The 27768-nt window shown below is 37.1% G+C and overlaps 2 protein-coding genes across 2 annotated transcripts in view; both read left to right on the plus strand.

The window, feature by feature from the left end:
* LOC107600166 (WD repeat-containing protein 37-like) overlaps positions 1-4086 on the plus strand; it is a 29161-nt gene extending 25075 nt beyond the window's left edge. Inside the window, exon 5 of the mRNA XM_016291992.1 lies at positions 4058-4086. Coding sequence (XP_016147478.1) covers positions 4058-4086 — 29 coding nt within the window. The remainder of the gene's footprint in view (positions 1-4057) is intronic.
* Positions 4087-4251: 165 nt separating this feature from the next.
* LOC107600167 (WD repeat-containing protein 37) lies at positions 4252-27768 on the plus strand. The gene is made up of 9 exons (XM_016291993.1): positions 4252-4414; positions 5725-5796; positions 5898-5942; positions 6593-6669; positions 8186-8420; positions 8541-8682; positions 22862-22996; positions 23379-23493; positions 26010-27768. The coding sequence occupies exons 1-9, from the start codon at positions 4252-4254 to the stop codon at positions 26139-26141; spliced, it is 1116 nt and encodes a 371-aa protein (XP_016147479.1). The 3' UTR covers positions 26142-27768.

Raw genomic sequence — 27768 nt, forward strand, 5'->3', positions numbered from 1 at the left:
TTTTAAAATATATTCCAATAGAAAGCAGTTATTTTAAATAGTAAAAATATTAAAAAATTTTACTGCTTTTGGTGCATTTTGGATCAAATAAATGCAGGCTTGGTGAGCAGAAGAGAATTCTTTAAGAAACATTAAAAATCTTGCAGTTCAAAAATCTTTGACTGGTAGTGTAGGCTGATTATTCTTATAGATTGAAACGTGCATTAACCAGGATAACGAGTATGAAACATGCTCCGAGTTGCTTCAGAAAACAAAAAAAGTTGAGCAACAACAAAAGCATGTTGCTGGAAATGGGTTTATTCTTGAAAATGCGAACTGCTTGTCTGCCAGCAGGAGGCGCTGTGAGAGCGGCAGAACTAACGGGTTCTCCAGTAACGGCTGTAAACAAAGCAGCTCCGCTCATGAACGCTACTTTATCAGATCAAAATGCCATCTAAACTATTCTGAAGACAGTCGGTTCCCTTCAGAGATACATTCATATAAAACACCCGCGACGCGTTTTGATTTTGAAACGTGCAGTGCTCATGTTTATTCAACGAAGTCAAACGCCACAAATAAATCAGTGTATGGGAAACACTGGTAATGTAGGCTATATCGGAAATGTTTAAAAATCATATCACCGTTATTGAAAAAATTTATATCGCGATACATATTGATATTGAATCATTGTCCAGCCCTAGTTTAACGGTTAATCGGTTAACGAGCGGCGGTTGTCAGTTAAGAGAAATAACCGAAATGAACATCCCTAATACCATCTTTATGTTGTTTCTACATTAATTTGGAGGTTCATTGTGAAATTGTGACAATATTAATATGCAATTGATTACAATTACAGAAAAATGTGGGATTTAATAATTTTTTTCAATCAATTGACCGCACTAATTTTAACCTTTTATAGATGTTACTCTTGGTAATATTAGTTCATTTGACTGCTCAATACGCATTTCAATTTATTTCTATTTTTTTAGCCCCCCACCCCCACAGTTCGATAATCCGACCCTTAAATGAAGCTGATTGAATAGCCCTGGTGTAATCGTTAACGTGACTTTTTTTTTAAATCATAATATTGCGATTGTATGTATTAGGCTACATATGTAGTTGTGAGTGAAAACCTGTGGATTTGGTGCCATGGAACTTTGAAGGATATCATACATGCGGGTTCAAGCAATTGTCTTTGGACTTGTTTTATTGACCTCTACAGTATATGACGAGCTCGGTCAGTTACTGTATAATATTGTTTTTGAATATTACAGAGCATTTTCACAGTGCTGAGATGAGGGCTCATTGTGCTTGCTGTGTTTGCTCTTACCTCCAGTGGAATTTCAGGCTCAGCAGTGCTTCATAGTGGTTAGGCTGCGTATTGACATGCTTGCACACCTTCCTCAGTCCATTGCTTTATAGAAGTCGTTTGCTTCCTGTGATGCCAAAACATGTTAAAGTTTGGACAATGTACCTCAATACTTCTTCATTCTGAGCATTGCTTTTATAGATACTACTAGGGATGCACAGATATAGAAATGATGGCCGATACCAATTTTCACGATTTTGTTATGCTATACTTTATTACTCTATACTGTATAACTTGGATCATATTACTGTTTAAAATGGGATTCAGAGTTTTCAGTTAATTTTAAGTTTTGAATTTTAGATTTAGGTTCTATTGAAGTTTTAGAATGTGTCATGCTTCCCATTATAAAGACATAAAATGGTCACTGATATATTGTGCATCCCTAAATATTACAGCATTTTTTTTTTGGCTATATCGGAAATGTTTAAAAATCATATCACCGTTATTGAAAAAAATTATATCGCGATACATATTGATATTGAATCATTGTCCAGCCCTAGTTTAACGGTTAATCGGTTAACGAGCGGCGGTTGTCAGTTAAGAGAAATAACCGAAATGAACATCCCTAATACCATCTTTATGTTGTTTCTACATTAATTTGGAGGTTCATTGTGAAATTGTGACAATATTAATATGCAATTGATTACAATTACAGAAAAATGAGGGATTTAATAATTTTTTTCAATCAATTGACCGCACTAATTTTAACCTTTTATAGATGTTACTCTTGGTAATATTAGTTCATTTGACTGCTCAATACGCATTTCAATTTATTTCTATTTTTTAGCCCCCCACCCCCACCCCCACAGTTCGATAATCCGACCCTTAAATGAAGCTGATTGAATAGCCCTGGTGTAATCGTTAACGTGACTTTTTTTTTAAATCATAATATTGCGATTGTATGTATTAGGCTACGTATGTAGTTGTGAGTGAAAACCTGTGGATTTGGTGCCATGGAACTTTGAAGGATATCATACATGCGGGTTCAAGCAATTGTCTTTGGACTTGTTTTATTGACCTCTACAGTATATGACGAGCTCGGTCAGTTACTGTATAATATTGTTTTTGAATATTACAGAGCATTTTCACAGTGCTGAGATGAGGGCTCATTGTGCTTGCTGTGTTTGCTCTTACCTCCAGTGGAATTTCAGGCTCAGCAGTGCTTCATAGTGGTTAGGCTGCGTATTGACATGCTTGCACACCTTCCTCAGTCCATTGCTTTATAGAAGTCGTTTGCTTCCTGTGATGCCAAAACATGTTAAAGTTTGGACAATGTACCTCAATGCTTCTTCATTCTGAGCATTGCTTTTATAGATACTACTAGGGATGCACAGATATAGAAATGATGGCCGATACCAATTTTCACGATTTTGTTATGCTATACTTTATTACTCTATACTGTATAACTTGGATCATATTACTGTTTAAAATGGGATTCAGAGTTTTCAGTTAATTTTAAGTTTTGAATTTTAGATTTAGGTTCTATTGAAGTTTTAGAATGTGTCATGCTTCCCATTATAAAGACATAAAATGGTCACTGATATATTGTGCATCCCTAAATATTACAGCATTTTTTTTTTGTATTAAATGTCAACTTTTGTTGCTGTCATCACTGTAGGTAGCAAGTAAAGATTACTGTACAGTATTTGTATCGCTTACCAGATCAGATATTTGACAATTTACAGTTGTGCAACCGTGAATTGTAAAAACAAACGATCTGATGTTTTTCAGAGAGGGCATTTCTGTTTATTTTAAGTCACAAACTGAACCTGTTAAAAGATCTAAATGCCAAATAATCTGCAAAGTTTAAATGAGTGATCTAGTGATATAAACTACTCTTATTATATACATTTTTAGTACAGTACTTTTGAAATATTATGAATGTCTTTACTGTCACCTGCTAGGTTCTTATCAATTGAATGCATCCTTGTTAAATGAAAGTGTTACTTTATTTCAAATAAATGCTGTTCTTTTGATATTTCTATTCATCAGAGAATCCTGAAAAAAATGCATCAGACAAAATACTAAGCAGCACAACTATTTTCAACACTGTTAATAATTATAAATGTTTCTTGAGCATATTTTGAATGGTTTCTGAAAAATAACGCATCACTGAATTGCGTATGCATATTAATATATATTAAAATAGAAAACAGTTATTTTAAATCATAATACTTGTAAAATTGAAAATTATTACTGTTTGTACTGTGGTTTTGATCATATAAATGCAGCCTTTGTGAGCAGGAGAGACTTCTTTCACAAACATATTACAGTTTTTAAAACTTTTAATCAGTTCTAAATTAGTTCTAACTTGCAACGGAGTTCACCAGGAGCGGTTGTGTGTTACACAGATCCATTCTGTAATACACATTTTCTGTTATTAGAGATCTTTCATTGGATTTTAAATAAATAATGTGCACTTTTTTTGAATGTGAATTATATATCTACTATATACACCACAACAGCCATTGGCCACCTTGCTCTCTCAGCTCAGCTTCTTTCCTTTTTCAGATTTATTTACATGCATTTTTGTTTTTGTACAATTTGCAAACTATTTTTTGTGTGTGAATCAGTCATGAATTGAGTCATGTTTTGTCAGCTTCTATATATTTTAATGGTATTTGAATTCTGTGCTTATTTTTGCTTGTTAGGGCGTTTTAATTGAAACGTTCTCATTTCAGAAGTATTGACTACGCTCTCCTTTCATAGACCTTGATCTTGTTTGCGAGACTGTATGACTGAATGCAGTGTGTCCATGCAATCCAGCAGTGTAACCACATGACGTGTGTCATAAGTGTAGAGGTGTTACAGTCATGTATGGTTTGAGTATTGATTCCCCATGCTTCTGCGCTGCTTACTGTCGCTCTGTAGTTAGATCTGTGCGTGTGTGAACCTCTGACCCAATGCTCACTCTCCTGTCCGTTCCTCAGATTGTGTCCAGTTTCAAAGCCACCACGTCTCGTGCAGTGTGTCAGCTGGTCAAGGAGTACGTGGGACACCGGGATGGGATATGGGACCTGGCCGTGACTCGGGTTCAGCCGCTGGTTCTAGGCACAGCTTCAGCCGGTAAATCTGCCACAGCCACACTTACCTTACCCATTATTTTTGTTTCAATTAAGAGTTTTTTTTGCCCTGTCCTGATTAATCCAAACAGCATTAATTATTGCCTTTTTCTCAAGTCTTGCAATTTAAATGTTTTTTTCTGTTCTCGTGTCAGATGTGTATGTATGCGTGTATGTACCAGGAGCACCTTAAAAAAAAAACAAATTTCTAGTGTGTTTGCACACACCTGGTGAATAAAGCTGATTCTGATTCTGATAAATAGCCAAAAAGTTTATTTTTATTAGAATCTTAATATCACACTTATTTCATTTTCTTAAATCTATTTTACACTAGGTTAAAAAAAATCTACACTATGACCTGAATAACAAAAATGTCCTTATTTAAACCCATTAAAAAAAATGATGCATAATCCCAGTGCCATGTAAGCATAAGATTATGCATTCTTTGACTTTCAAAATTATTTTGGCAAAGCTTCAGACTTTGTAATATTTTTAATATATATATTTATTTTTTTACCTGACAACATAATTTTCTCAGGTTTGGCCTATGGAGCAAATACTAAAAAAGGCATATTGAATTTTGAAAATTTTGAAAATTATGAAATTATATAATTGTGTGGGTGTACTGTTATCAGATCAGAATTATGATTTGTATGTGTTTACTGAGAAGTTTGTGAGAGTGGTAGTTTTTGTTGTTTATTATTGGCATATCCAAAACTGTAATAATAATAATAACAATAATAACAAAAAATTGTATATGGAGGAAAAACAAAACCAAAACAGTGCCATTATGTAAACAGACTGACATTTAAAGGGTTAAAATCTTGAAAATGAATATATTTTTGGTAGTTAAGATGTTGGTTTTAAAATGTATGTCAGTGAAAGCTTAAAAAATTAATATATATTTTATGACCGTTTTTTTGACATGGACATTTTTCCAAGGTCGTTTTTGTTTTTTATTACTTTTTCTTTTTTTCAATGAAAAGTTACCCATTCTGACTTCTTGTTTTATGTTTATTTAATGTTTTATTGCCGATACAAATCACAAACCTTAAATTGTATTTAGACATGCTCTAAATTTTGACATGCCCTTTGCTCAAGTTGCAAATCATACACTAATACACTGCTGTTCTGTCTTTATGCTCTATTATGTCTGTTATGCTTAGCAAGGCTGCATTTATTTGTAAAAACAGTAATGTTGTAAAATATTTTATTACAACAATTTTGTTTATGAATATATTTTAAAGTGCCTTTTATTCCTGTGATTGCAAAGCTGAATTTTCAGGAATCATTCTATCATTCTTCATTCTTTAGATCACTGCTCCATGCTGTGGAGTATTGAGACTGGAAAGTGCTTGCTAAAATATGCTGGTCACGCTGGATCAGGTGTGAAGATTTCTGCCTGTAACTCTGGTGTTAGTTTTGTAAACTTACATATTGAGATTGGAATCTTCATATTTGACATGCTTTATTTTGCTTTCTTGCAGTCAACTCCATTAAGTTCCACCCCACAGAGCAGATGGCGCTTACAGGTATACAACAACACGTTCAATGGGTTTTACACACTTCCATGTGAAACGATAACAGTGTAGATTTCCCGTTTTTAATGGATCTTCATTTTGATGAACCGTGATCTTTTAGTCTTTGCTGTTTTCAGCTGATAAGGGAACAAAACTTCACTAAACATCACTTGTATTGTGCCTACTTTCCGATTGATTATTGAATACTATTAATATTTAGCTTCGGTTTTCGGCTAAATGAAAACTTTACTTTTGGTTTCGGGGAATCACTAATTTTGAGAATATTATGCATCAATTAAGCATACACCGTTTCATCAGGGACATTTATTATGAAAGCGAATAGAGTAATTTTCATTAATTAGCTTGTTGCTGATTCATGATGGACTGTTATTACACATTAAAGTCTGCATGTATGTGAGCAGTTGCTGATGCAGGAGTCACATCTCTTACTGTGAATCTGTTAATGAGGTTTCATTTATCCCGTGACTGAAGGCTATATTGCCTTTTAATATTTATTTTTCCATAAGACTGAATAATAAATCTTTTTTTCATGTCTCTATTTGTATCTCTCCCCCCACCTGTCAGATGCTTTTAAATGTGATTTGATAGATGACTGTCCTTTTTTTATATATTGCTCCATCTGTGTTTGTTTTTGCTGACAGCGTCCGGAGACCAGACGGCACACATCTGGCGTTACATGGTACAGCTGCCGCTTCCTCAGCCCCCAGCAGACATCAGCGTGAGTGTTAAAACACACACACACACACACACACACACTCACACTTTCATATTTCTGTGTCCTTTTTATGTAATGATGCTTCTCCGATGCATCGTCTCTCATCCAGGTGTCTTGCTAATGCAAAAAGTCAACATGCAATTTTTGTGGACAATTTATAAGTGCATGCTATTGAAAGACAAAAAAAAAAAAGTTTGTTGTTTTTTAATATATCATGAAAACTTATTTCAACCCGGTGAGTGAACAGCAATATGAAAGCGGCTTCACGAGACTAATGATGAGCAAATATACAACAGAGAGAGAGAATTAAATTCAGTGCTTTTATTTCCAACATGCGCTCATTCATGGCTGTAATATTTAACTCATGCAAAGTTATGTCTTTATTGGGACATGACTTGATGGATTATTTTACATGACTCCGTGAGTTGGTCTCTCTTTCTTAGAGCCAAGCTGCATAAACTACATATCAGGCATTTATGTAATGCATCTAATTTGTGCATAAATGGCTGTTATGTTAAATAAAGTTTACTAACTACACAAATCAAGTACCTGCACCATGCAGTTGTTGTTGTCTCGTCTCCCCTCAGACGCGCAGCAATGGTGATCCTGCGCGCAATTCTCAAAAGACCCACAAGATGGCAGCATTTATCGGCAAATCCGATATTACAAAACCGATATCCGGTTATGGTAAAATGCTTAAATATCGGGAAACATATCGGTAAATCGATATATCGGTCGATCTCTACAAACAAGGTTCTTTATTTATTTTTATTTTTTTTGCCAAATAACCCTGTGTATGTGTCCACCCCCACAGCCCCTGGAAAAAGGTTCAGGCTCAGGATTTTTTTTTGCTTTAACCCCTGTATATTATGTTTTTTATTTTTTTTTGGTGTTTTGTCTATATTGTTATGGTAGTATAGTTTTATAGTAGTATAACCTTTCTTCAGTTTTAGTTATTTTAGTACAAGTTAGACTACATTGAAATGAGAAATGTTGCATTGGCAACTAGCTGAAATAAAATAAATGTAAGTATTTTATATATTGAAATTTATTTCAATTAATGTTCATTTTAGTAACAAACGTGTTTTGTGAGTGCGCAAAGCAGAACATTTAACTTCACAACAAATGAAGAAAGTGACCATGGATCGTTCAAATTGGCAAACCCCTGGGAAATCACTGGTTGCAAAAACAAAAACATTATTTAGTTGTCCGTCTGCTCTGGTAAGATGTCCTGTATCCATGTGTACAACACCGGTCATGCGAACCACATTCATTAGCACAGTGGAGCAGAGCCGAAGCACAACCAAAAATATGTTCTCTTTTGCAAGACACATGCGGTTTTGTCTTTTAACCACAAGAGGCCAAAAGTTACATAGTGTAGCATTACAATGTTCAGTAAATGGCTGTAAATGCATAATTTGATATATTAGTTATTATATTATTTATTAATATATCATTTCAAAGTCTGAATTAGCTTTACATACCTTCATTTCATGAATTTTTTTTTTCTGTGAATCAGGCCTCGCTGGACGATGACGTGGACTTCTCTGATAAAGATGAGGCCGATGGGGAGGCAGATGGGCCCAATGAATGCCCCACTATCCGTATCGCCACAACGACCTTGAAGAGCCACCAGGGTGTGGTGATAGCAGCTGATTGGCTGGTGGGAGGAAAGCAGGTGGTCACTGCATCCTGGGATAGAGCCGCCAACCTCTATGATGTAGAAACCTCAGAGCTGGTGCACGCCCTCACAGGTAAACCAGCCACCGCTCTTCTCCACTGACGGGTTGCTTTTGTGGCTTTCTTGGTTTCCTTTGCCAGGGTTTTAGGGTCACATAGCTCTGTTTTACACGTGTGTGTGTGTGTGTGTGCAGGTCACGATCAAGAGTTGACCCACTGCTGTACTCATCCCACCCAGCGTCTGGTGGTGACCTCATCCAGGGACACCACCTTCCGTCTGTGGGACTTCAGAGATCCCTCCATCCACTCAGTGAATGTCTTCCAGGGCCACACCGAGTAAGTCACATGATCTCGATTCTTACATGCCAGACATTTCACTGTCTGCATAAAATATGATACACTTGCCAAGCGCCAAATGAGAGTAAAAATGAAATTAAAGTGATGCAAAAGCTCTTCTAAAGTCAAGATCAGTGACTAACAGTGCTAACAACTTACTGACATTTTGCTTGGAAGCCAACAGACTTTATTATCATAACTCCAGAACTCGGTGTGGCAAGACATTTTTGATGTTGCGTCACTGAAGTGAGAATATAAGGGACAAAACCTGTAAGGTTCTCAACAGTTTTGTGCCTGCCAGTGTATTAGTGTGAGGCTGTAGCCTGTGTTTTTGAAAGCTATATTTGAACAAATCTATATTAAATATGAATTATCTAGTAGAGACAAAAAAAAATATTCTTAATCAAATAATGCAAAATTAATTATAAGAAAAAGTAACAAATGTTGTTGTCATGATACTAGGATTTTGTGGGTGTTGCTATGGGGTTGCTAAGGTACTCTCAGGGATTAAAGTTCCGTCGCTACGACGGATTTCCGTCAGTTCATAAAGACAGTCACTTGCTTCATTCCTGAATGATTCAGCCATTCGAACGAATCAATTGAATGAATGATTCAATGATAAAATCAGTGACTTGCCGCCACCTGCTGGCGGATTTAGTTTCATTTTTAGCGTATAATTTCAGTTATTTGAATCATATTTCTGTATTCAAAATGTTATCTTTAAAACATTAATGTCCACATGAATTTATGAATTTAATTGCGCTCATGCCACCTCTGAGCCTCATTAAACATCTGAAAATGTACCTACATGCCACTTTTGTGTTCTTCTGTGCCACCTCTGTAGTACAAATTAATTTATTAATACTAATTTCATATGATTGGTAACTTATTTGTCTTATTCTACTTATTATATTGCAGGGATTAAAGCAAAAAAACATTTTTGACTGAATTTTTCTTCGACCAAACCCCATTCCTCAGCCATACCCATCACACACCTAGTTTAAGAGCAGTTTTTTTCTTCTTGTATTTAGGAGCGCTTGTCCTCCTAATTTAAAAATTTAGGAGCACCTTCTGATCAATAATCAAAAATTCTGATCAAAAATTAGCCTTCCTAATATGAGGTGACATTTCACTCCTTAAAGTGACTTACAGGAGTATTTTCTTTTTACCTTTGTAATGGCACCATTTTCATCTGTCAAATTCAAAAAATGTATGTTTATAATCTTTTTAAAATTTCTATTTAGATCAATATCTAGAATAAGACAAATAAGTTACCAATCATATGAAATTAGTATTAATAAATTAATTCACTGATTTTATCACTGAATCATTCATTCGATTGATTCATTCAAATGGCTGAATCATTCAGGAATGAAGCAAGTGACTGTCTTTATGAACTGACGGAAATCTAATCCCTGTTCTCTGAGTGATTGTAGCTAATTTGAACATGTGGCCTCTTTCTTCTTAGGAACACACAAAACAAATTAAGCCAAATATTGAAAAGTATACATTTTAGACATTGATTTAGTTGAGGAATAACTGAACTCTTGCTTTAAGTGTCTTTTTTGTTTTTTTCATTCACTCTGACCACAAGATGGCAGTGCACTGTCAGCAAAAACAGAAACGGCACCGTTTACACTTATTTCTCACCTCACTTTAATTTCATTCACATACATTTCTTCAAGTCAAGTTAAAGTGAAACCTTTGCTGTCTCGCTTTATCGTTTATTTCCAGCCTTCTGTCTTGGGTTTTCCCAGAGCAGTTCCTCTCGCTGTAATACGTGTCACCAGCTGCAGTGTGAGCTGTGTTTTGGTGGCGTGTGAAATCAGTTGCGTGCTGGTTAAAGCAGGAACGAGGAGGCGCTGCACACTTTGATTACCAGGGATTACACGCCGCTCATTATGTTCAAGCCCAACATGTATAATTCGGTCAGATCCCAGCGTAATGCTCTCAAACAGACAATCAGCGTAATGAGATTAGCCACTTCCCACTGTCAGCGCCTCCGTGCAAAGTCAATTACTGTCCTTCACTCTCATTCAGACTGACAGGAGGCTCGCTGATTCTTCATTCGGCTCTGCCACATTTCTGACGAAAATCGCTGTGGATCATCTGCAGCCGCACACAGCTCATTCAGTTCATTAATTACTCAAAGCGCTCATATTTAAGCAATGATGTAGGATAATTAGGAAATTAGGAAATTGTATTACTCCACAAACAAATTTCTAATCCATTTTAGAGGTTTTATCTGAAAGTAAACTTTATAAAACTGTTTTAAAAAGCTTTTATAGTATTTCAGCTCGTTACTCGCCAGCTGGCACAGTGTTAAACAGGGTTCCCACGGCTCCTTGAAATTCTTGAAAGTATATGAATCTGAAAAAAAAATGTCAAGGCCCTGGAAAGTTTTTGAAAATAAACGTACATAGATACAGGTCCTTGAAAGTGCTTGAATTTATTTTGTGCAAGAAGTTTTCTGGAAAAAATTCCATATTATTCCCTCTGGTCCACTAATGTGTTATTTCGCCAACACTTCGTGGCCTATGCATACTAGCTTGTTTGATTTACGTTAGTTACGCGCATTTTACGCGTTACGTTAAGTGTTTCCCGCGTGAGATACTTTGTGTTGTATATGGCAAGCCAAAAGGGTCAGAATTAAATTTATGGCGTTAAATACGGTGTTTTTTACCGTTTACACACATTTTTTATTTTTCATCTTTTTCAACGGAAGTTTTGGTTATATATGTGAGCGGTACAGTGTAAATGAAATTGGTGTTACCTGACAATTAAACACTAAAAAATCATAAAGCAAACACAGCTTTCCGTAGACTTGTATATGCATGGCTCAACGCTTGCTTTTCTTTTTAGGAGCACTTGTGCTCCTAATTTAAAAAATTTAGGAGCACATTCCAAATTTTAGGAGCACCTTCTAATCAAAAATGTTATCAAAAAGTATGAAGAACTTGTGTATGTGGGTGGAGTATCTGACTGATTTCTGTGCTGTCAGGTTATGAGGTGCAGAGTTGATGAGACGAAGCTAATTGTGTTGAGCCGCTGAAATCACTCGTCACTGAGCCCCGAGCAACACTCAACACAGACTCCTGTGTATCAGATTTTCACAGCTTTTTTTCTCATTGGAGTGTCAAAGTGTAGAAATTTCTCTAACAGTCGCTTTTGGAAAATATTGGGCTTTAGTGGCATCTTTATCATTCCAACATTTAGTACTTCAGACATGAATTATGCCTCAAATCTTGCGGTTTATTGAGGAAAAGGGTGCAGTTATTTTTCAAAGTGATCAGGTTTGCAACTTTTTTTTTTTTTTTTTTTTTTAGAATAATCTAGGGGCTTATGATTTTCACAAAGCTGAAAATGCAGACGGAATTGCGGAATCATAAAATGGAAAATAAAAGGAATAAAAAAAGGAATGTACTGTATAGTGCGAAATGTCACGGATTTTTGCAAAATTTGGATGCTGTTTAGACTGGTCTTTAAATATGAAGTCTGCATGTTCTGCGTGTCTCTATGAATGGACAGCACATTTTTGTCTTTGTTTCATTTAATTTAAATAAATTATTACATAAATCTATTATATTGTAATGTACTTCTCAAAGTAATAATAACATTATTAATATTGCAGTTTATTAAAAAAAGTAGGTAAGGATATCACACCATTTTATTTCAGGGCTCGAAATTAACTTTTTTACTTGGTAGCACTGGTGAATTCACCAAAAATGTATGAGCATCACAACTACAAATTATATATTAACAGATTTTATCCTTACATTCTTAATTTTAATGCAGATTTTGTATTGGTTAATATTAGCTGTCAATCTCTCAGTCACTGCTTTCCGCTAACCGCGAGAAAAAGAAAGGGCTGAAGAAGAGAGAAAATGAAAAGAACACTGACAGATTTCTTTTGTGAACAACCTAAAGTTAAGCTCTTCTTTGACGAGGGTTAGGATGGTGTATGCGGTGTTAAATTTTACATTCAGCTCTGCCAGTTGCACCGAACGGCTGGCAGCTAGGGGTGTAAAAAGTAGGTAAGGATATCACACCATTTTATTTCAGGGCTCGAAATTAACTTTTTTACTTGGTAGCACTGGTGAATTCACCAAAAATGTATGAGCATTACAACTACAAATTATATATTAACAGATTTTATCCTTACATTCTTAATTTTAATGCAGATTTTGTATTGGTTAATATTAGCTGTCAATCTCTCAGTCACTGCTTTCCGCTAACCGCGAGAAAAAGAAAGGGCTGAAGAAGAGAGAAAATGAAAAGAACACTGACAGATTTCTTTTGTGAACAACCTAAAGTTAAGCTCTTCTTTGACGAGGGTTAGGATGGTGTATGCGGTGTTAAATTTTACATTCAGCTCTGCCAGTTGCACCGAACGGCTGGCAGCTAGGGGTGTGCGATATTGACAAAAAATGATATCTCGATATTTTCTGGAATTTTATCGATAACAATAATTTGACTGAGTGTTACTGTGCTGATATCTTAAGGACTACAGTGGACAGCTGACTCCTAAAATGTTTTATATTCTTCATATTCTGTGTGGTGGTGAGTTCACAGCAGTGACCGAAATTAATATTTTCCAATAAGTTTAAATAGATTTTTACCTTTTATGGTCATTTTTACCGTAAAGCCATTTTTTCTAAAAGTGTGCATTATCATTTGAGTCAAATTCTTATATTTAATCAGTCACTTATAATAAGACATTTGGGCTGTTATCAAGCAAATGGATGTATCAATCAACAAAATTCATCTTTGCAATGCAGAGGAAACACAGAAGCTGCATCTGAAATGGCATTTAGATGCATTTACACACTGATTATTGCAGGACATTAATACATTTAGCCTGCAGTTACACATGCATAAATAATATTTTAATATTGTAAACATAAAACGTTGAATACTGATATTTGAAACTTTAAATGTGAAATTAAAACCACCAGCAGGTGGCAGCAAGTCACTGTTAATAAGTGAGTCATTGCGATTGAACCGAATCATTTAACGACTGATTCAGGAACGAAATGCCCTCATGTTGCTCAGAGACGCAAAACAGCGCTGTGACTGTGCTTGGAATTATTTTTGTTGGCGAAATAGAGCAAAACGGGCAATATAGTGTCTAAAACATAAGGCTCTTAATATTAATTTCTATTTTATTGAACAGTTGTATAAAATCAATATCACATTTGTAATCATGCAAAGGAAACGGCACTCTTCTTGTGATATTGATTAACTATATCAGGGATAGGCAACATCGGAGTGCCGCTGTCCTGCAGAGTTTAGCTTTAACCCTAATCAAACACACCTGAACAAGCTAATCAAGGTCTTCAGGATTACTAAGGCTACAGACAAGTGAGGTTTTTTTTCAGGGTTGGAGCTAAACTCTGCAGGACATCGGCACTCCAGGACCGACGTTGCCTACCCCTGAACTATATGAAACGATGTAACGGCCCCATATCTTGAATTTTGTGATGCATTTTAATAGACTGAATCATGCCGTGAAAGAACACGCTCTAAATGCGCACGCGCACTAATCTAACCTAATAGACTCCACGTCATGTATGCGTGCACTCTCTGTAGGTGTGTTTTTGGATTTTGCAATATACTCGATAATGTCAAATCGCACATCGTAAAACAACAATTGCGTAATGTGAAGATTCGGTGGCGAATGCTGTTACCTGCAAACTCCATCCCACAGGCTTTGCAGTGAACGCAGTGCATAGAACCATTTTCATAGCGGAGCCACTAGAAGTCTTTCAACCACTCTCTCGGAAAACTGTATGCCTTCTATTCGGCTGGTGGATCAACATTCACCACAGGATCGCTATCACCAGCACCATTATTTGTAACTTTAGGTGGTTCACAAAAGAAATCTGTCAGTGTTTCTTTTTTTATTTTCTCTCTTTTTCAGCCTTTTTCATTCCCCGCGGTAGTTAGCTCCCTGTCACCTGACAGCGGAAAGCAGTGACTGGGTGATTGACAGCTAATATTAACCAATCTAAAATCTGCATTAAAGTTAAGAAAGTAAAGATGAAGTTTAATTGGTTATGTAGCCTAACGTTTCATAGAACGGCAAACAGGTCACCGTATCAACACTCAGAAGGCGGCACCATACTCTGAACGTTTTTAGAGAAATGAAAACAGGTCGCACGACAGCAATTATATGCACTCGCACAAATGCTCCCAAATATATTTTGAGGTCGCACAGATTAAATTTCAGGCGATGGTCGCAATTTTGAGCCTTGTATTTAAACAGTAAACCTCTGTTGTGCAGCACTTATTTTTTTAACAAATGAAAGGAATTGCATTTTAAAAGACCCATAAAACTGTATGAATTCATAAAACATACATCAAAAAAATAAATAAATAAATAAATCCAGAAACATTAAAACAAGCAACCTAAAATTTGTGAAAAAAATAAAACCCTTCATAGGGCCCTACTAATGTTAGCATTTTAATAAATTGGTAACAATTTTCAATTAAATTTCACAAATAATCACAAAGAAACACTATGCAATACATTGAGGTAGAAAGACTGATAATGTCCTCCAATAACCGGTATTTTATTTACAACTATGAAAAATAATTTTGTGTTGTTATACAGAAAGTGTGTAATTAATAAAAGTATAGTTCATGTAAAATGAAAATTGTCAACACTCACAAGTTTATGAATTCAATTGATCAGGCATCCTTCTTGATTATTAAAATGGAATTAAACCATTATAATGGAATCCAGAAAAAAAAAATTTAATTAGGAAAAAATTAAATTGTATCTGGGAAAAAATAAAACCAATTTCATAGGGCCCTAAATATCCCACTATAATCCCAGAATATCATACTTTAGCAACCAATTAACAATGGCCTGATAACCACCCACAACACCCTTGCATGGTGGCGGTGAGTTTTGCATGGGCAAACAGCATTTTCTTTAGACTGTGTAACACCTGACATGGAAAGTTTGGCTTAATGAATGAGAAGGTGGACAGGAAATAGCAGCGTGTAAGCATTTCTGCATGCAGATGTGTGTGTGTGGGCTGTAGAGGCAGCTGTTGGTTGTAATGAGTGGCGTACAGTGCGGTGTGTGTGGGGGTTGATTGAGTCACGCATGAGAGACAGAGAGAGGGTGTTGTGCTGTCAGTGGGAGTGAATGCTCTGCTGCACTGGGACCGCAAGATGAATGAGCTCTGCAGTGCTCCTGGCAGGAGCTGAGGACCTCCTAAAGACCAGACACACACACACATACACGCCTTCACTTACGCACCTTCACGCAGGCTGGGTTTTTTATTCATTCATACTGAGCGTGTCTGTGGGTCCATGCATACAGGAGTCATGCTAGACTACCCCTCTCTCTCTCACACACACACACACACACACACACAAACACACGACCCAGACTTCCTTCTCCACACTGGAAATATGACAATGACTAAAATAAACAGGCTCTGAGCTTCTGCACACACTGTTACTCCCCGCACGCTTCTGATTTTCTCTCTCATTTTCTTTAGACTGTGTAACACCTGACATGGAAAGTTTGGCTTAATGAATGAGAAGGTGGACAGGAAATAGCAGCGTGTAAGCATTTCTGCATGCAGATGTGTGTGTGTGGGCTGTAGAGGCAGCTGTTGGTTGTAATGAGTGGCGTACAGTGCGGTGTGTGTGTGTGGGGGTTGACTGAGTCACGCATGAGAGACAGAGAGAGGGTGTTGTGCTGTCAGTGGGAGTGAATGCTCTGCTGCACTGGGACCGCAAGATGAATGAGCTCTGCAGTGCTCCTGGCAGGAGCTGAGGACCTCCTAAAGACCAGACACACACACACATACACGCCTTCACTTACGCACCTTCACGCAGGCTGGGTTTTTTATTCATTCATACTGAGCGTGTCTGTGGGTCCATGCATACAGGAGTCATGCTAGACTACCCCTCTCTCTCTCACACACACACACACACACACACACAAACACACGACCCAGACTTCCTGTCATGCAGACCTCCTATCCCTATGATTTCCTGTTCACCTCACTTTTCTTATTTTCCTCCACATGACTACACACACATATATGCACATGTACACACATTAAAGGTGGGGTAAGTGATTTGTGGTAGCCAATGTTGACATTTGAAATCACCAAAACAAACACGCCCCTACCCCAAAAGGGTCTCACCCCTATTTTGATAGCTCCGCCTCACACATACGTATGCAACCCAGGCAACGATTAGTTCTGTGAACCAAAGCAAACCAATGTTACAGCGTGTCTACACCGGACGCAAGTGGCGTGGCACGACAAAATACTATAGAACTCATTATAATCAGTGATGCTGTCTACACCATAGATACATATCTATGGTCTACACTGGATGCGGCGCGACACTACAAATCCCAGACAGAAAACTGCTGCTGCATTCTATTCATGACGTATTGACACAAATTTCAAATGATTTTCAACAGTCGCTTTGTCGCGTCCAGTGTACTAGACAGACTTTAGCTGTTGCGGCGCAGACACGGTGTTACTCACCTATCGAGAAGAAACAAAGCAACCTTGGCGTCCGATCGCAGGCCTTCCACTCCTTGAGTTCTCTCCAGCGCTGGAAAGCTGATCCGATATTTACACGGGTCCTACTTCTTGCCTTAAGCCTTCTTTTGTTCCGCAGACGTTTTCCTCTTTTGTTTTTTATCTGGCATCTCTATCTTTCTGTCGCTCGGCTCGCTAATGAAGTTTGTTTTGCTAGTCAGCCCGAATCAGTTTTCTAATGCGTTTTTGAAAAATCGCTTACCCCACCTTTAAGTCGCTTGGTTTCTTCTTATTTCTATCATATTGTGTAGCTCCGCCCATAGTGGAATCTCATTGGTCCAAAATCCATCTCCACACAGCTGTATAATAAGCTAAAAAAGTCCTTAGCAATGAAACTCTAAAATACAACTTTTTGTGTTTTTAAATGTAATATTTAGTTGTTTTTCAAAAATGTGTTCATGAACCATATTTTCTTCGGAGGATGTCCCTGAAAATGTAAGTACACCCTATGAAACATTTGGTCCTTTTTCAACATATGTAGGCATTTTGATAAAACTGGAAACTTAATGCGATCGTATTAATGGTTCAGTGTGATCAAATTTAACAAATAACAATGATAATTTGATGTAATGATAAATGCAGAACTTTTTTGGTTCATTAACATTTTCCAGACAAGAACTTGGCATTTCTATTTAAACTCTACAAATCACTTGAAATGTAATTTGTTAAAGTATGCTGTCTTTTGACTATTCTCTGTCTATTAAAGGGATACACTGAAAAATGAAATTTACATTGAAATACTTTACACACAGAAATCAGAACACATTTCACAAATATTCACAAAGAAACAGCAAGTAAAACATTGACTTAAATGTTTTAACTGGAAAGACTAAAAACATACTTTGATAATATTTCATCCTTAGCAATGAAACTCTAAAATACAACTTTTTGTGTTTTTAAATGTAATATTTAGTTGTTTTTCAAAAATGTGTTCATGAACCATATTTTCTTTGGAGGATGTCCCTGAAAATGTAAGTACACCCTATGAAACATTTGGTCCTTTTTCAACATATGTAGGCATTTTGATAAAACTGGAAACTTAATGCGATCGTATTAATGGTTCAGTGTGATCAAATTTAACAAATAACAATGATAATTTGATGTAATGATAAATGCAGAACTTTTTTGGTTCATTAACATTTTCCAGACAAGAACTTGGCATTTCTATTTAAACTCTACAAATCACTTGAAATGTAATTTGTTAAAGTATGCTGTCTTTTGACTATTCTCTGTCTATTAAAGGGATACACTGAAAAATGAAATTTACATTGAAATACTTTACACACAGAAATCAGAACACTTTTCACAAATATTCACAAAGAAACAGCAAGTAAAACATTGACTTAAATGTTTTAACTGGAAAGACTAAAAACATACTTTGATAATATTTCATTTAGTCTTTTATTATACTTTTTTTCACAGTGTGTTTCACCAAAAATGAAAATTCTGTCATAATTTACTGATCCTCATGTCATTCCAAAGCCATAAGTCTTTAATTCATTTTATAAACACAAATGAATTTTAATATTTTAATAAAACCTGAGGGATTTCTGTCTGTCCACTCAAGTCGTTGCACCCAAAACTTTGACTGTTCAAAAAGTGCATGAATCTTAGTTTTCTAAAGATGCATGATTACTTTATATGATGGAGACATTTAATTTAGGCTTTTATTCAACATTGATCAAAGTACAAACATAGATCACATAAAATATGGTAAACAGAATCTTAAAAAACATTGCCTGCATGATGTGCAAAAACAAACCTCACACATCATGTTTATATGTGAATACAAGTGACTCAAGTGGATTTCTTTTATAATGTCTTTATGAACTTTTTAAAGTGTCAAAGTTTTGGGTGAATGGAATGTGTGGAGGGACTGAAATCTGTCAGGTTTCATTCAAATGTCTTCACTTGTGTTTCGAGTATGAAAACAAAAGAGGGTGAGAAAATGATATCGGAATTTTAATTTTTAGGTGGACGAACCCTTCAGTGAATTTCAAATCCTTTTATTGTGGTGGATAAATACCTATAGTTTTCATGGGGTGTACATACTTTTTCCACAGCACTGTAGCTAGATTTAAACCACCAATACCAGTGGAACACATCTGAATGGTCTTTTGTGGACAGACATTACAGATGTTTTACTCTTAGATTATGTAAGAACAAGATGCATGTCTGTTTTATGCAGACTGAGGCTCTTAAACTGTACAGTTTCTAATAGTGAGTGAAGTTTAGCTCAGCTGACATATGCCTGTCTCACTTCGCTAACCCAGAGCATCGGGACACACCATGAGCACAGCATTACGACATATGGATTAGCAGCACAAGTGTTGAAAACTTTAAAAAGTGGCACTTTTAGAGCCAACTAGTGAATGCTGGTGCTTATGGACACTGGAGTGTGACCAGAGATGTAAACTTGAATCTAGTGTCGAACAGCTGAATATATCTAGATGTGTACATGAAGTCTATTCCATCTTGTTTTGAATTTCATGCCGACAATGCTCATGCCATACAAATCTGGTGATTATTGGCTAATCTGGTTCAACCAAGTCAATGGAAAACCTGGTTTTGTATTTGGGACCAAAAGAGAACTTGACTTGGACTTCGTCTTATGATTCGATACCTGACTTGACATGAATTGGAAAATTTATTGAAAAGTGTGAATTTGTTCATGTTGGCACTCGAAAGGGCCTTGAATGTCACCTCCTAATCATCTAATGATGGTACAAATTAAACATGACAGGAGTGTCGCTGTACACAAGGGACCGTGGTGTTCGCTGCCTCATTCCTCTTTGTTCTGCAGGGCATTCCCTGTCAGAGCTGCTATCTGTCTGTCAGGATGCTTAGGAGCATGCCAGTGTGCTCGATTTCAGACAGACAGAGGGAGACACACCTGCTGTCTTGGGGAATGTGTCAGAATGGGTTTCTCACTGAAGAAATATCACAGCTGGTGTCTCCTTTGAGACATCATGCAAATTGTGGATGACAAGCCCACCTATTCCTGTTTCTCAGACTCAGACTGGCGGTTAAAGATTCAGGCTGGAGGCGAAAAGGCTGGAGGTTTGAACACAGTAAGGGCTTATTTATAAGACACTTGACGCAAGGTTACTTCATGGGGACAGAACCTGTAATATGTTGTCGTCTTCTTACTTCTAATTGTTTAATCTTAAAAAAATAGTTCAGTTCACTCATGTCTTTCCAAACCCACATGACTTTCTTCTGTTGAACGCAAAAAAACATCAGTTTATTGTCCCATGTGCTTGTTTCCATACAATGCATGGGCATGGAGATTAATTATAATTCACAATGATGAATTTCATACATCACAAACCATCTTCAACACATTTCCCAGCATCAGCAAGAGCTTAAACCACATGCAAGTACTTTAACCACTGTTTTAAAGAGCTCATACTCCAGCACTGGAGCGCTATTAAATGCACATGCAGCTCTTCCTCTAATGAGTCTCGACCTTGCTTGTCAGTGGTCCCAGGAGAAATGGAACATCCCCAAAATATCATTTGAGTTGTAATAGGATTTTAATCAAGCTTTTAATCTATTATCGGCCCCACCACCGCCCCCACCCTTGCTTTCCGGTGGCAACCCACGATGTCAGAAAGCGTTTCCACGCTTCACTTTGGATGTGAACTGTGCCGGAGCGAGCCGAGCAAAGCTGTTAAATACAGTCAAACCCAACTCCAAATCTTTAATGCAGCAGAATTTAGACTGGCGGTTAAAGATTCAGGCTGGAGGCCAAAAGGCTGGAGGTTTGAACCCAGTAAGGGCTTATTTATGAGACACTTGATGCAAGGTTACTTCATGGGGACAGAACCTGTAATATGTTGTCGTCTTCTAAATGTCTTCTTACTTCTAATTGTTTAATCTTAAAAAAATAGTTCAGTTCACTCATGTCTTTCCAAACCCACATGACTTTCTTCTGTTGAACGCAAAAAAACATCAGTTTATTGTCCCATGTGCTTGTTTCCATACAATGCATGGGCATGGAGATTGACACCTAATTATAATTCACAATGATGAATTTCATACATCACAAACCATCTTCAACACATTTCCCAGCATCAGCAAGAGCTTAAACCACATGCAAGTACTTTAACCACTGTTTTAAAGAGCTCATACTCCAGCACTGGATCGCTATTAAATGCACATGCAGCTCTTCCTCTAATGAGTCTCGACCTTGCTTGTCAGTGGTCCCAGGAGAAACGGAACATCCCCAAAATATCATTTGAGTTGTAATAGGATTTTAATCAAGCTTTTAATCTATTATCGGCCCCACCACCGCCCCCACCCTTGCTTTCCGGTGGCAACCCACGATGTCAGAAAGCGTGAACTGTCTGACGCATGCGGGTTCTCGCGCTATTTTCTTATCACTTCTCGTGTGTTTTGTTGTGAAACGTAATTTGCGGACCAGACAGAGCTGTCGGCGATTCTTCCTATTGTGAAGTCATGCAGTGTGAAAACCCCTGTCGCCGATCTATCGTGCAATATGAACACAGCAGCCACTGACTGCTACCTCAGATAGTCACGCAGTGTGAAAACAACGGCGATCCGACAAGTTTGAAAATCGTGCAGAGTGAACTTGGCATTACTTTTAGGGGATTTGCCATTTTGCTAATATATTTCGTCCAACGTCTCTTACGTCACATTTCATTCAGGGACAATACCTACTGGAGCGTTTTGGAGTTAAGAGTCTCGCTCAAGAACACAATTATTACACAGCAAGATTCTCAGCTCAGTAAAACAACGTCCCACAACCCCAGTTTCAGCAGTGACTCATGATCAGGATTAAATTGCCCCTATTATGGATTTTTGAAAATGACCTTTCATGCAGCGTGTAACATAGCTCTAAGTGAATGAAAACATCCTGCAAAGTTTTAAATCTGAAAGTGCACCGTGTATAAAGTTATTGTCTCTTAAAAGAAAGAGTCGACTCTGAATCATTGAAACGAGTCGTTTTTAAAACTAATCCCAAGCCGTTTCAAGATGAAACATTAGCATATTGCCCGCCCACTTGTTGGTCTTTTCCCGTTGGTCTGAATGAAAATGCAAATTCATTCTTTGCCACTAGGTGCCGCTTTTGGAGTGGTAAAATAGTGGTTTCCCCGGTAACGCTGTACACAAATGAGCACTGCGTTCACAAACGCTGCTTTATCAGGCATTACAGGCTCATGATGAAATGAAAATGAGACCAATCGGACAGATTAGTGTCACGCAAAGGAGGGGTTTGGAAAAATTAATCATTAAACGAATAGTTTGGGAGTCGTTGAGCAAATAAGGTAAATATAAATGCATATTATAAGACAATGAAAGTGTTTTTTGACCTTGCATGCATGTCAGCCTTTTGTTGGGGACTCCCAAAACCAAAATATGAACCTTTCATTACCCATAATAGGGGCACTTTAAATCGGTGTCCTTCACCTTTGCTACAGAACAGTCTGTATAGGTATCTTACATGCACTTCATGAAAACCACGTGCGTTTGTTCAGGGTGATATTTTTGGCATTGAGGTGTTAATTAGTGATTGGAACATGTTTGATGTGTTTGTGTGAGAGAGGTCTTGTTGACAAGCCGTTTGTTTCTTTCAGCACCGTGACATCAGCCGTGTTCACCGTGGGGGACAATGTGGTGTCAGGAAGTGACGATCGCACCGTCAAGGTGTGGGACTTGAAGAACATGAGATCTCCGATTGCTACCATCCGCACAGACTCAGCCGTTAATAGGTAAGAGCAGCAGGTTGGTGAGGTGTAAGACAGCTTCCTGAGACTGTTGTTTCTGAACAAGCAGAGACAACACCGTGCCTGTTTTAGAAAGTTCTGGCAAATTGAGAAACTTATGCATCAACAGCAAGATATTCTGAAAGAATTAAGTAAAGTCAGACTTCCGAGTCAGGAATATTATGGAAGATTTGGATAATATTTTCATTTGGCTGTGTACATTTAGTAATTGGTCTAGCATTTGTTTATAATAAGTGCAGTAGATGCTATTTTTAAAATGTCTAACCGATGGGAGTGAAAAATAGCCTTTGTCAACGTAGATGTACGGTGTAAATAGATGCTGTCTTATTTATTTATAATTGAGTTTATTGACTGTCCTAATCTGCAGGATAAGTGTCTCAGCGAACCAAAGAATCATCGCTCTGCCACATGACAACAGGCAGGTCAGGCTGTTTGACATGAGCGGGGTCCGTCTGGCCCGTCTCCCACGGAGCAACAGACAGGTACGTTTCATCATTACCTTTCTTTTTTGCTCCATGTCTGTCAAGTTGTCTCACACTCTTTAACCACTAGGCAGTTCCTTGAATTGTTTTTGATTATTTTTCATTATATGGGCCTAAAAAAAATCTAGCTTTTTGTTTACGATTCCTGTTCAGGTGTCTCAAATTGTAGGTAGCATCTTCTTATTATGCCATCTTCGGTCTTGCTTTCTTTTCAAGAACATATCCTTTTCACAACAAATATGGCAGTCCATTGTTAGCTGAAAATTTACTGAGCTAAAACATTTCAATAAAACAGTAATATAACGTTTATATGAACAGAATAAATATATATTACTGTTGAAATGTTTTGGGTCTTTTTTTTTTTGGTTTCTTATGCTCACAAAGGCTGCATTTATTTGATTTAAAATACAATATAACAATACTTTCAATAACAATTATTATAATAATTTAAAATAACTGTTTTCTACTGTAATGCATTTAAAATATGAATATTAAAATGTTAATGTTAAAATATTAGGGTGATGTGATCCTTCACAAATTATTCTAATAAGCTGATATGATGCTCAACATTTGTTTTTATCAATGTTAAAAACAGTTGTGCTGCTTCATATTTTTCATATTTTGTAAATATTTTTTGTACATTAATAGGAAATTCAAAGGAGCATAATTTATTTGAAATAGACATTTTTTTTTTGGTAATTTTATTTCTTTACTGTCACTTTTGAACAATTTAATGCATCATTGCTGAATAAAAGTATTAATTTCTTAAAAAAAAAAATAATACTCTTAAAGTTTTGAATGGTAATGTATAATCAGATTTAGGCATATGTATTCCTATTTGCGGCTATATTTTTAGCAGATATTTTATTTTATTTTAGATTAATTTTATTTTAGAATTTAAAGTTAAAGGGGTCATATGATGCGATTTCAAGTTTTCCTTTCTCTTTGGACTGTTACTAGCTGTTCGTGAATACATAAGATCCCTGAAGTTGCAAAGACTAAAGTCTCAAACCCAAAGAGATATTCTTTATAAAAGTTAAGAGTCAACCACTCCTACCTAAAACACCTTGTTCTAACACGCCCCCACATGTCTACGTCACGATGTGGGAAGATTTGCATAACGCCGCCCAAATGTTCACTCAAAGAAAGAAGGCGTAACTTTGATTCTCGCTGTAGTATTGTTGCCGCCGCCATGTCGTGAAGACGCTGTGTGCTTCGTTGTGAAAGCAAAACTACTTTGTTTGGTCTTCCAAAAGAGGACACGACTAGAAATCAGTGGTTAAGTTGTATTTACAACACTGTTCCAGAACACTTCAACCCAAATATTCAGATGTGTCCAGCGCATTTTATGGAGGACGACGACTGTTGCCTGGGAGAGTAACCTACAATGCCGGTGTTCTGGTGAATTCAGTTCCCGTTTCCCCTTCGGCGCGCATGCTGACCACAGTCTATGATGCTGACAAATAATGCTGACTCACAGCCTGTATGTTCGTTTTCATATTTAAAGGATTTGCCACTGATGATTCAAACGCGAGTTTTGAGCAGTGTAGAGTAGCACTTGTTGTTTGTCGTTTCTCCGATCATAAATGCAGACATGGTTTTATGTATACGCGGCGCGATGCAACGCATAAGGAGACAATATAAGTAATTATAATCCGTAAATTATGTCTCCACTGGATGCAACAAACGCCTCGTTTATAATGGGTTTTAATGGTTTTGTCTCATCGCGCCGGGACACAGCATCACAGTATGGTGAGGGGCGTAACATTTCCGTCACATGCTTGAGGTATTCGGCCAATCACAACGCACTGGATAGCTGGCCAATCACAGCACACCTCGCTTTTCAGACCGATGAGCTTTGTAAAAATCGACGCGTTTCAGAAAGGCGGGGCATAGAGGAGAAACAATAATCTACAGTATGTGGAAAATAATGTGTTTTTTTTAACCTTAAACCGCATAAACTCATTGCACCAAATACACAAAATAATGTTTTTTTAGCAACGTCATATGACCCCTTTAATTATTGTAATTCATATTTATATTAATACCTTTTTTTTTGTTTAAACAGTGTCTATTGTAAATATAAGTTTAAATATACATACATTTATAAACGATTTCAACCAATAAACAATCACTTTAATAAAATATCCTGTTTAAACCCCATATTATAATGATATCCAGTATTGTGCATCCAGCATATCCATAATGCAACAAGGATTTTTAAGTAATGTACGTTTTCAATTGTTAGCTTAGCTACATGCCGAATCACCACAATCAACAGTGAACATGTGGTTCTCTTGAGATATGTGATGCATGAGTAGCTGTTAACAAAGTTGCTGCCCATGAAGAGCGTCTCAAATCAGTTTCTAGCAAGGGTCCATTTTAATATCGAACCATGAAGGCAGACGGCAGAAAGGCAGCTCATTAAGTTTTCAGCCACATCCCTTTAAATATTGCATTAGCATGTTCTGTTCCTTTTTATGTGTCCTGACAACCATGTTGCATTTCACACGCAGGGCCATCGGCGCATGGTGTGCTGCTCTGCCTGGAATGAGGAGAACCAAGCTTGTAATCTGTTCACCTGCGGCTTCGACCGCCAGGCTATCGGCTGGAACATCAACATCCCTGCCCTGCTCCAGGAGAAGTGACACGCTCACGGTTCAGTTTTACACACATACAAGCTTAACACGTCCGTCAGTGCCACACCTGCAGTAGATTTTAAAAGAACACATTCACGTTGTGTGTGATAACAAGACTCTGGTTTTCATCCCAGTTGGTGTCTGTGGTCGCTGGCCGGCGGTCATCATCCCGTCATGCCTTCTGACGTGTGTGCAAAACTCAATTTCATGGATATTTTGCATATCTAGCCCTGCGCTGTCTGCTCTGAGGTCATATAGTGTGGTGAACTTCCTCCCAGTCTTGTTACCCAGTTTTTACATGTTTGCATGATTCAAACGGAGACTCGTCAATCCTGCGAGACCGGGACATGGCCTGCTGCTGTTACATTCAAGTAATTTTTCACTTTAGTGCTATTTTTGTTATGCAATGTTCTTTGTAAAGATGACTTTTTATTTTACGTTAGCATTTTAGAGTTGTTTTTTTGTATAGAGTTCTGCTTTGCTTTTTATAGAGATGAGATGTGCAAAAGAAACGTAGAGCGCACTGCCTTTGTGAATGGAAATCAGCAATCACATTTACGTTTTACCTTGATGTTCTGATTGGAACCGCCATTCGAGCAGCCTGTCAGTATTGCCGCATGACAAACCCACCTCTCTTGTCAAATATGTGAAGCAAAATGCTGTATAATTGCTGTGTAATCTTGTTCACCCCATTGAAAACGACCTTTGTAAGTATTGAATGATTATGAAGTCCTACGTGTCATGTTCACTTCCATTTCAAGGGCTTTCAAGTCGTGTAGAAGTAAATATTTGAATCAACGCATCTGAATTCAGAACAAGTTCACATGTTGTTCATTACTGTAGTTTTTATATGAAAGAGTCGTTTGCGGCAGCAAGTTTTCGATATTGTAATATTCGTCGGTAATCATCGGACCAAATATCAATGCCTTGCTCAGTGTGATCTGCTGACACTTGAAAGGCTTTCTGATGTACTTTGGACTTCTTGTGATGTGTGAACCACTGTGCTTAGCCGTGTCTACAGAAGCCTCGATTGAATGACTTTCGACATTCATTAATAATCCTTAAACGGAAGTGTGTTACAGTTGGTATCGTTACCGCATTACTGGGCTTTCACCAGAACTACATTGGACTGCGCTAGGAGTCTTGGTGGAAAGTGTCAGTTCTTTTCACGTAGACAGTCTGTTAAATCTGTTAGGTCTAACAAAAAGATGTTTATGATGTGATGTATATTAGTGATGCCCATGTTTAATGGACTGTATTTGACTTTAGAGGTGAAATGTACGCCGAGACGCATATAAAACAGCTCATCTTTTATCCAGCTACAACAGTGCATATGACCCATCAGAACGTCCTTTAAAAATGAGTCTGATCTCCAACATTTTAGTTGTCTTTAACTTGCTATAATGTTTTGTATTGAGCCATTTCACTTTTTTTTATTTAAGAGCAACTTAATTTGCTGTATTGGAGAAACATATGGCATCAAATACTAATAATAAAGAGATACAGAATCAAAATCATTCACTGCTGGGCTTTAGAGTAAAGTGAAGATATCTTTCAACAATCACATCGTTTTGGTTGAATCTACAATTGAATTGTACTAATGATAGTGTGTGCGCATCTATTTAAAAAATAATTT

The sequence above is a fragment of the Sinocyclocheilus grahami genome, unplaced genomic scaffold (assembly GCF_001515645.1).
Source record: "Sinocyclocheilus grahami isolate Dianchi unplaced genomic scaffold, SAMN03320097.WGS_v1.1 scaffold279.1, whole genome shotgun sequence".
NCBI classification, from domain to species: Eukaryota; Metazoa; Chordata; class Actinopteri; order Cypriniformes; family Cyprinidae; genus Sinocyclocheilus; species Sinocyclocheilus grahami.